Source organism: Triplophysa dalaica, chromosome 2 (assembly GCF_015846415.1).
Source record: "Triplophysa dalaica isolate WHDGS20190420 chromosome 2, ASM1584641v1, whole genome shotgun sequence".
Classification (NCBI taxonomy): domain Eukaryota; kingdom Metazoa; phylum Chordata; class Actinopteri; order Cypriniformes; family Nemacheilidae; genus Triplophysa; species Triplophysa dalaica.
This window is the reverse complement of record NC_079543.1, coordinates 17613219-17624660: the sequence shown is the minus strand read 5'-3', so window position 1 is coordinate 17624660 and position 11442 is coordinate 17613219. Positions and strand designations below refer to the sequence as shown.

The 11442-nt window shown below is 40.0% G+C and overlaps 2 protein-coding genes across 2 annotated transcripts; both read left to right on the top strand.

Moving 5' to 3' along the window:
• The first annotated feature begins 7887 nt into the window (after positions 1–7887).
• LOC130407172 (myb-related transcription factor, partner of profilin-like) lies at positions 7888–9225 on the top strand. The gene is made up of 3 exons (XM_056729890.1): positions 7888–7897; positions 8355–9104; positions 9197–9225. Exons 1-3 carry the CDS (start codon positions 7888–7890, stop codon positions 9223–9225), a joined length of 789 nt encoding a protein of 262 aa, XP_056585868.1.
• Positions 9226–9813: 588 nt separating this feature from the next.
• On the top strand, positions 9814–10914 carry LOC130407164 (putative nuclease HARBI1). The gene has a single exon (XM_056729878.1). The coding sequence runs from the start codon at positions 9814–9816 to the stop codon at positions 10912–10914; it is 1101 nt and encodes a 366-aa protein (XP_056585856.1).
• The last annotated feature ends 528 nt before the right edge of the window (positions 10915–11442 follow it).

Sequence of the window (11442 nt, the reverse complement as noted above, 5' to 3'; positions counted from 1 at the left end):
ATCTCTAATTTCTTTAAATATTTAAATATTTATCAGTGTGTAAATAATAATGTATACTGTGACTTACATTACCTCATTGAATTACTGGAAGAGTTATGAGAACTGTTTATTCTTAATGATTGTTCATTGCAATTGTATGGCTTACCATTCATTCAGAGTTTGTTAATCCTGAAAATAACTTTCTTAATAAATTAAAAGTATTGGAAAAGAAATATTCATAATCATTTTTAATTCGGCAATACTGTCAAACAGATATTCTAACTATATACAAAAAGCATAGTAACTCCAATTTTGGTTAAAATAAAAAGTTTAGAGTATTATAGCACAGCAGGATAATTAATTAAGAATCGTTTTGGGAATCGGATCGTTCCTCCCAGAATCGGATCGAATCGTTAAGTGCCTTAAGATTCCCACCTCTAAACAATAGGAGGTAATGGTTATGAAAATTGGAGCCTGTTGAGGTTTTTTCCTTTTTGATTGGAGACCGAGTGCCTGTCGATGAACCTGCATGGCAACTTCTAAATGATTTAAAAGATATTGTAGATCTTGTTGTCGCTCCTTCACACACCGAAGCTTCTATAGCGTATCTGGCCTTCAAGATATCTGAGCATAGGGTCAGATTCCAAGAGGTTTTCCCTGAGACTAAACTTTTTCCCAAACACCACTACTACATCACTAGGAGCATTATCCTGAGCTAATTGAGAAATTTGGCCCTCTGGTTGCTTTGTGGACAATGCGATTCGAGGTGAAGAATAGCTGCTTTAAAAGAGTTATACCAACTGCTTGAAGAATGTGCTCCTATCGTTGTCACAAAGACACCAGTTTCATATGGCATATCATCTGTATTAGTGCAGCTCTCTTACACCAAGATTGGAAGTTTCGCATGTTTCTAATCTTCCCATCGATGTCCTGAATGAAGACATATCACAGACAGTACGACAGAAACACCCAAACCTGGATGTTGTGAGCTTAGCCAAGGAAGTAACATTTAAAAGCTTCAGCTACAGAGAAAGTATGGTCATTGGTCATGGCGAATGTTCAGGACTTCTGTTGTGGCGAATCGGCCTTCCATCGCAGAAAGAAATCTCAGAGACAAGGGTTCCAGGTGCCAAGAGTTTAAACTTTATTTGCCTGGGCAAGCAAACTGGGATATTCAGAATTCAACTGAAGGGATCCCAACAATACACATCTGATTCCATCATTTATACATCGTTTTCAAGTTGTTATCACAGTTTAAACCAATCATGTGTGCATGACATCGTCTTCTTCCAATCAGGTTTCATATGACATCACTTTTTCATTAGCCCGTCCCTCAGCGCTCATAGTTCCGGCCTACCATATTAGGATTTAAACGTAGCGTGAGCCTCTCAAAAACAAGTGCCCCTTTATCTTGACACTTTTCCGGGGGTTTCGGACGATACATGATTTACACTTGTTTTATTAAAAGTGATCTACCCAGTGTCCCTGGTTGTATGCGATTTAATTAAACTTCTCTACAAAAGTCTGTGGGGAGTTCGTCTTGGTGTTAAAAGATATTTGGTGTGTGTGCAGATGTTCAAGTGTTCAGACTCATAACATTAGCTTTGTTAAAATGAGCTCACTGTTTAGAGATACCAGCGTCCTTGACTCTGTGTGACAAACCAAACTTCCTTATTAAAACTTATTTGTAGTGTACGTGCAGCTAAGATAAGATGCTTGTTGTTCATGCAGGTATTCATGAGCTCATACTTGTATACGAGGCCCAATATTGTTTCATAAGAATACATGAAACCTATAACTAACTAAATGTATTATTTTATATAAGAAAACTCAACACTATAATAGGAAAACCACCATACTTCCAGAGTTTGTCGAAATTGTGCAAATGACTGTGTTGCAGGACATACCACTGTTCATTGTCAGGAGACTAGATGCATGGTATACTGAACATTATAGAGCCTATGTCTTGGTCCAGTCATTTGACAAAAAAATTGAACTTTGAGCACCATGATCTTACAGACCCATATCCACTGACTCCGTACACAATTGGGGGGAGAAGCATAGTGGCTCTGAAGAGATATATACATGTATAAGGTTATATTTGTTTACATGTTCACTACATCTTGTGCAACTTTTTAGAACATGCAAATGTCTAACAATTATCTATTATTTGTACTGTATCTAATCTACTGTATCTAATCTGTATCTCTTTTTTTTTTTAATCTGTTAAGGATGTCTGAAAGAAAATCTGCCAAGCTTTTGGTGATTGTGAGTCAGGATGATTCAAGAAAATTGCTTCTGCCAGATGGGATTCCCGAATAAGTGGATGAGCTCGTTGAAAAAGTGAGGGAAGCTTGTGGATTAAATGGGATATTAAGACTACAGTATCAGGACAAAGATTTTGGGGATGTATTTGTGAATTTGACAAACACTGGAGAACTTCAGAGTCTTTGTCTGGCAAAGGGATTATCTTTAGTATGCAAAGACTCATTCACTGTTCAAACAAAAGATGGGACCCAGTCTAATGATGATTCTCTGTCCTCCTTTGGCTCTGGCAACACTGATGATACTATCATCCTCTAATGCCCATTTTAAAGCAGTATTAGGCCATATTCACTACATGTTTCTTATCGTGGCACCTGTCCGTCCATCTAGTGTTGTCACAATACCAAACTTTGGTACCAGTCTGTACTAAATGTGATGATACTTACATTTCCCGCGATCATTTTAGATTATGAAAGACCTCTGATTGGCCATTGTGTTTCCAAGCCAGCGCTTGCGCAAACAATCCTGGAAATGCGTCAAATGATCATTGCATCACACTCTCTAACGAGGGTTTACACAGATACACACGGAAGGATTTGAAAGTCCAAGCGCTCGTTAGAGAGTGTGATGCAATGATCATTTCACGCACTCCGGGTTTGGTTGCACAAGCGTTTGGTAAGGACTCATTCAAAGACATATCTGTTGACACAATGTCCAATCAGAGTTCTTTCATAATCTTAAATGATAGAGGGAAATGCAAGTATCATCACATTTAGTACCGCCTGGTACCGCAGTTTGGTATTGTGACAACACTACGTCCATCCAAACTTGTTTTAACTACACAAAAAAACCTTTTCAATTGTGCTGAAAAGTTAGTTCTAATTGATTGTTTGTGGAAAGATTGTATGTTCTTCTAAACCTTGATTCTGATTCTGATGGTGAATTTACATTGTAATACAGGGTGTATTTCTATACAAGTTGTAAAAACTGTTAAACTGTCTGTAGAAATTTTGTATTGTGACAAAAATTGTCAACGGTTTATGATGTTTACATTGTTATACAGTTTGTAAAAAATATTATACAAATTGTAAAAATGTTGTATTATGACACCTTATAAGGTGACAAAAATTTGACATTTAAAGTAAAATTACACATTCTGAAAGTAAAGAAATGTCTTTATATTATTTTTAAATAACATTTGTTTAGATATTTGGTTAGAAAAAAAGTAAAAAAAATAAGTTTATACAAGGCGAAAATATTAAGACAAAGTATAGTTTGAGGTTTCCGTTAAACTTATACTTTTAACCAAATAAAGACTGCTTTGGCCATTTAATGGATAATGAAATTTTTCAAAGAATTTGAATTACATAGCCAAAGAAAGAGTTTTAAGTTGATAAAAAGTAAAGTAATTAGGTGTAACAAGTTGACGCAATTGCTTTACTTTGATCCAATGAAACGCATTGTCATCACCATCAAACTTAACCTGGAACTTGTTTATTTCTGAGTAATGTGAGGAACTTACATAGTCCTTTAACCACATGGTCAACCCAAGGTAAGGTTCAGTACATTACATGAACAGGCGAGACTTACCACAACAGTGCACATTGCCCCCTAATTGCTGGTTAATAATTATTAAATGTTTTCGCTGCTGTTTTCTCATTTACCTTCCAAATAACAGAATGGTTACCTTTTAAAGTAAACGTCTATTCAGACCACTCCATCAAGGTGTTCGATAGACCCTTATGACTTTATATTTAATGTTAATTTAAAGCATATGACAGCATAGGCGCACACTTTTCCTAATACCGCTTTGAAGACTCAAATTGTGTCAAAAATGGTCATGAAGCGTTTATTTACGCAAGCATATGCATATCAGATTGCTCAGTTCGATGCTTCAGATTTTGAATAAGAAAATAGACAGTTAATTTGTACATGAACAGATTGCTCCCACAAAGATACAACAGAACAGATGTGGTGATAAAGCAATAATTGATTTTATTTCTATTAACATACATTGGGCCTCATTCATGAAACATTCGTCCATCTGAATATATTAGTAAATTCCGGGTCATTTGCGTGTAAAACGGACCTTCCCGAAAACATGTGCACCTCAATGAATTCCAATCGCTCGTAAACGGGGCGCGCATGCACGCTAATTAACAATTAGCATAATATCCACCTATGAATTACTGCTACGCAGTAATTCATTACGTCTCTATGAATGCTGGACTCCATTCTCAGGTTTGACTACATCTAGCCTATTAGTCCTTAATGCGTTTGTGCATAATAATAAGTTAATAGATTAAACTGTCTACCAAACCGTTTTAGCCATCTGAAATAATACCTGGTGCTCTTCTGAAAATGACCAGATGGTGGGGCTTGAGAATATCTTTGGAGGCACTGCGCGTTTTTCGATAGACACGATGGTTGCTGTGATTTGGAATAGCCACCGCAGTTTCATGCTACTAGTATCTTGTTTTTGAAGAATATTAATGCATATAAAAACGAAGTTACCAATAATATTAACTTCTCCATTGTTTTATAAGTATGATGGTTGGTCAATGTAGTGTTTGTCTCCTCTCCTCCACAGTGATTGGACGGCTGTGTAAAAAGGGAAAGTGGCGAGCTCTACCTTTAACCCAAAGTTAAAGAGTAAAAAAGAAAAAGGGAAATGAAACTCTTGACATATCATTATGATACATAGTGCAGTGTAATCAATTTGTCTAAAAGAATACAGAATGTTTGAATGTTTCATGCAGCATTAAAAAAACGTGATCGGGAGCAGGAGCCCGTTTCAATGAGGTGTTTCTCTGCGTGTTTCATTAATGAGGCCCATTGTGTACTGAATGTCTTCACTATCCCAGGGTCCACAGGCTTTGTAAGAGTGTTGTCAAGCTCGTGATTGATGAAGTTTGTAGAAGGCACCAAAGTGATAAATTTGTTTACAGAATGGAGTTTGCGCACCTGGCTATCTGGTGCAGGCCAACATAAGTGAATGCACTAGAAATGGATTGTACATAACGAAGTCCAAATTGGCAACTCATTGTATATGTATTTGGTGTTTTTATGTTTACAATGTGCCCCAGAACATGTTGTATTCTAGTTGGATAACTTTGTTCCTGCTGTTGGTTTTTAATGGGTGTTATTAGATCATCACAGAACCGAATTATGTTTTGAGGCGTAGTCCATCTGAAATCCACCTGCTAGAGTTGGTTGGCATTATACAAATTTTGTGGAAGCAAGGCGTGACTGTGCTTCTCCTGGATTTGCCGATTTGGCTTTCCTCTGTTCATATAACCATTTGCACTTCACAAATGGTTGGTAATCTGGATGGTATGTATCTTTTAATATTCTAATTCTTATCAAGTACAGCTCTGAACAAAATAAACTGATAACAGACAACAGTTTTTATAAACTGTGCTTTACTGAAACCTGGCTTAAACCAAATTATTATTTTGGTCTAAATGAGTCTACCCCACCAATCTACTGTTGCCATGACCACCTGGTCGAGGTGGTGGTGTCGTAACAATCCTAAGAGACTTTCTTACTGTAACTCGGAGAACAGAGCATAAATTTAAATCATTTACAGTGCTTGCGCTGAAGCTTATTGCTCCAAACAAAAGTAAAAAAACACTGCTTTCTCTTACATTGTCGCCGGCCTTTTACTTCTGTGTTTTTGTTTTGTTTATTTTGATCAAAGTTTGTTAAATGTTCGCCGATTCCCACATCCTTACTTCCCAACTTTGAACTGTATCACAGAGTCTTTGACCAATTGTTTTTAATTATCTCAGCTGTTTAATCTAAATGATGCATTTTTGAAGAAACCTACCCACATCTAAGGGGTGATAAAAAAGAACATATGAAGATAGAAGAATACAGTTTCTTTTGTTTGAAAGCAGAGACTTGGTTCTTTCATTTGATATATTGATTGTCCATAATTTAATATACAGATAATGTACTGTGAGCCATCAAAATTTAGAGAAATTGTTAGAAACGATGGTGCTGGCAGGCAACCTTTTTTTTTTAAATGGCTGGCGGGGAAAGATTTAAAGAGAAACACGTTAGCTGCAGCCCAAATGGAACATCTAAACCTCCAACATGCATATTAGACCCCATTCCCACCAAATTATTAAAAGAGTTACTACCTGCTGAAATTGAGCCCATTCATAACATTATCAACTCGTCAATCAATGTCCCAGGACCCTTTAAGCTAAGACCCCAGTGAACTAGCAATCTACAGACTGATTTCAAATCCCCCTTACCTGTCTAAAATACTAGAAAAAGTATTGTCCACTCAGTTGTGCTCATTCTTACAAAATACACAAAAAATGTCAGTCAGGCTTCAGATGGCATCACAGCATTGAAACGACACTCGTTAAAATTACAATCGACCTGGACAATTCTAACACGGAGATGTCAGCCATGCCTTGCCCGCAATGCTCATGGATGGATTTTTGGTACTTGGATACGAAGCGTGGTGGCAAGCTCCACTACTTTTTTTCCCTGTGGTGCATGAGGAACACCCCCTTTTTGGCGCGTACACGTCAAAGAAGCTCAGTTACCCTGACTTACCTTGACTCCAGGGCAGCTAAAGGCTACGTCGATGTATCTGGTGGTCCAGGAGAAAAACCTTTGGCTCAACCTTGCGCAGATGCAAGACGCAGAGAAGGTGGGCTGTTTGGTGACACCCTTAAAGACTCTTCACAACAGTTTTTGACAGTGAAGCAGACGGAGGCCATAAAGCACATACTGCCCTGCCACGACCTGGTCCCTTGCAGGGCATTGAGGTCCCAGACGGCATCTGCTCCCAAGCAGCCCCACTCCTCCTGCCCCGGCTCCACCTCCTCAGCGGCCTTCATGGACAGGGGACATCAAGGAGAAAAACATAGACTCCCCGTCAGGAGCCGACCAAGAAGAAGCGGCTCTGACAAGGACAGCCCAAGAAGAACAAGGACATCGGGGGCAGCTCCAGCCAAACCACCGCTGTCGAGCCGCACTGGGACGATCCCTAGCTAGAGTTTAGGCTGGGCGACTCCAACATGGTGCTGAGACCCCAGCCTGGCTAAGTAACCAAAGTTCCCACCACTCCCTTCAGGATCAAGGTGGTGAACATGTACTTGCTCCTGGGGAGCAAGACCAAACCCCTACCGTGTTGTGTCTAAACCGTGCCTTGAACCTCTGCTTGGACCGCACACAGAGCTTCAGAAGCTCTGAGAAGCTCTTTGCCTGTTTTAGAGGACAGCAGAAACAAACAGAGATTGGCCCACTGGATCATGGAAGCCATTACTTCGAACCAATCCCAAGATCTCCTGTGCCAAGGCTCAGGGCCCCTCTCTGGCAGACATCTGCAGAACTGCAGGTTGCCGAATGCCCAATACATTTGCAAGGTTCTACAACCTTCCTGTCGGTGAACCTGTGACCTCCCTCCTGGACTCCACCGCTTCTGTGCACCCCTGGTTGAGGACCCGCACTACTACTCCCATGAGATATCCCCACTGGTGAGACAGTCTAGGTATTCCACGTATTATTTCCCTATGGTAGATGTAGTCTCCATAGCGTTCCCGCCTATGGAGAGCTTGCTAGTGTTTCTAACAGTGCCAGGCGTCCATCTCGCCCCTAGAGTAGGCAACGGCCACCGCGTGAATGGTCGTCAGTAAGAACCTCTTGTCGTGATTAATGCAATTGATGCCTAACCTACACCACTATAATATTACGATTCGCGGTTAAACTCACTTGTGACTCGCCCAGGGCTGGGTTTCCCGATAACGATGTATCTTAGCTCTTAAGAGCGTTTTCTACATGCAAACTTACAGACGCTCGCAGCAATTCCACGAGCGTTTCCCAAAAATGCACTTAACATGAACGCGCGAGAACGCGTTCTACGTGCTACTTACGAGTCGCTGTCCATTCGCGAAGTGCTGAAATTTAACCTTATATGGAATCGTATTCTGAACGTTTAACCTAATAATTGTCATCTGTTTTGGATTACCAATCAAGACAATAAAGTCTATATAAAGCACCTACATACAGGCGGAGACACTGACAAAATGGCTGAACAAAAAAAACAAGAAAAGATACCTTTCAAAAGGATGAAATTAATGTCCTCTTAGAGGAGATAGAGAAAAAGAAAGATGTGATTTTTACCAGATTTAAAGGACACCATACTAATAAAGAAAAACAAAACATCTGGGAGGACATTGCTACCAAACTAACTGCAACCAGGGGTGTTCAAAGGTCAGGGAAGGAGGTCCGCAAGAAGTGGCAGGATTTTGCAAGCCTGGCAAAAAGGAAGAGGGCACTGCAGAGGACTGCAATTAAAAAAACAGGTGGTGGGACCAATGAGTCCCCCCTTCTTACAGCCGAGGAAGAAAAGGCATTGTCAATACTTGGCACAAGTGCTTCAGATGGAATTAGTGGTGGTATTGACATCCATGGAGGAGTAGGGATAACTCAACCTGAGCCTGAGCCTGAACCTGAGTCAGGTCCTTCATGCTCAGAGGAACCATCAGTTTCATCTGCCATCTCCGAGCACCTACCCTCTCCTAGTCCTCCAAAAAACCCTCCCAGGCCACAGCCTCCATCTTCAGTGGTCCAGACTGCAGCCACAACAACTCAGCAGTTTGAGAATGTCTGTAGCTGTAGTCAGGACCTAGTGCAGCTGGAGAGAGAGAAACTAGATGTCTTGAAAGACATTAGGCAATGCCTTCAAGAAGCCAATGAGAGAGACAACAACTTCCAACAGCAGCTCATTGAGCTCAAGAAGGCCAAACTGGCCTTAGAAGAGAGGAGGCTTGCAGTAGAGGAGATGAGTTTTGCAAGGCCCTCAATTTCTGTGCCAATTATCTTGCCAGAAGACACAGGTAATGTGATTTATTGTTTCAGTAATTTGTGCAATGTGAAATGTTTTCTATATGTAGTTATGACTCATCTCACTGTACAATGTATTTTGCAGGTTGTGGGGAACTGAATAACCCAAATTAATAAAACTATGCAATGTTTTTTATTAATAAAGCTATATGCAGTGTTTTTGATGTCCATGTCTTTGTTGAACCATGCACACGAGGCCTAAGACCATATGAAATAATATAATAATTGTTATGAGTTCTTCCAAATGTTTCTGAAGTAAATGGCTAATGGTTGATGATTATTTTCAGACATAAGCATTTAAGTTTCAATATTATTAATATAAAGTCTATATATTTGGCGTGACAGATAACACAAATATATATACAGTACTTCATCTAGCCAATACATTTCTATAGGTATAGACAAAAAAATCAACAACATTTTTTACCAGTACTGTTCTATGTTTACATTTTTATAATAAGCACAACTTTTCATCATTATGAACAGAGGATAGATTAAAGGAATATAATAAGTAATCTATACAGTTTCTAAGTATGCCACACCTTCACTTTCTTCAAGGTAGGGCCTAATGTCATTACTGAAATTGATGATAGGCAGTGGGATATGTGAACATTATCACAGCCTGATGACCTTCACATGGTTTCTTCAATTAAGCTAGGATTAGAATAGAGTTTACACCTCACTAGACTTGCAGAGGAAATCATGGCTGCACTACAGCGTGTTCTTCAATTGAGGGTCAGAGAAAGACAGAGACAGAGACGACCACGAAGTAGACTGGTGACTTTAAATGCCTTCATCAGACAGCATCAAACCCCCTTGGATATCCTTGATGACATGGCTATAATAAGGCGATACCGTCTGCCAAGAGGACAAATAGCCCAATTGCTAAATAGCATTGGACCTCAGCTGATGCGTGCCACCAAGAGAAATTTTGCCTTGTCCCCTGAAATCCAACTCCTATCAGCCTTGAGATTTTATGCAACAGGCAGCTTTCTCCAGGTACTTGGTGATGGGCTTGGACTAAGTAAGGCATCAGTTTCAAGAGCTGTTCAAGCGGTCACCAATGCATTACTTCCACTTGCTGAGGAACACATTCAATTTCCAGCATCAAGACAGGACATCACAGAAATACAACAGTATTTTTTAACACATCATCACATCCCACAGGTCATTGGAGTGATCGATGGTACCTTGATCCCTATCCTTACACCATCTGTGGATGGCCATGTATATATATGCCGCAAAGGCTATGCAGCTATCAACTGCCAGGTGATCTGTGACCATAAGAGTTTGATTACAGACATTGTGGCAAGGTGGCCCGAAAGCACACACGACTCCTTCATGTTCACCAATTCATCTGTTGGTCAGGAGGCACAAAACTTACAGGGACAGTGCAGGCTGCTTGGGGACAGTGGTTACCCACTGAGGCCATATCTCTTCACGCCTGTGGCTAATCCTATGAATAACAGGGAGACAAATTTCAACGAGGCACACCGTGTTGCACGTAGTATTGTGGAACGCACAATAGGGAGGTGGAAGATGCGCTTTCGGGCAATTCACCAGTCCAGCGGTGGTCTTTTGTTTGCTCCACAAAAGTGCTGTGCAGTAATAATAGTAACAGCTATGCTGCACAACATTGCAGTGCAGATGAGAGTGCCCTTACTTAACAGGGAGGAAGATGAAGAGGTGGAGGAGGAGGATGTGGAGGACGAAGATGGCATGGGACCACATGGCCAACCAAGAAATGCCCAATACATGGCTGGTTTTCGCGCACGTCAGCAAGTCATTGACAGATTTTTTTGAAATCATTCCTATTTTGCCCAGTCTTTGAAGCAAATTTCCCACATTACTTCTTTTATGATTTTTTTTGTTCTTTCATTTAATTTAGATGTGTTTTTTTATCTTGTTTTCCCCTTTTTATTTATTTCATTTATAAATTCATGTAAACAAAAAACGAGTACAATAAAGTGTACAATAAAGTACAATCAAATATTATTATATTACTCGAAGTGTAATCTGCCGGTTGTCCTGCAGGTGTCCTCATAAATCTGTCTTCTTACGATGCACTTGGGGATGTACGATTACTCCAGAGCACTCGTAGATCTACGAAGATTTTCAAGTGCTACTTAAGCTACGATGCTTTTGGGAAACAGACCGTAATATTAAGATCAATCGTACGATCGTTTTTACGATCAACTTTGGCTTACGATGCTTTTGGGAAACGCAGCCCAGGTCAGTCGGTGTTGTGATTCAGAAAATGTATATAGGGCATGAGACACATTGAATACAAGAAAAACAACTAAAGCCATATACCTGTAAAAACAAGAAAAG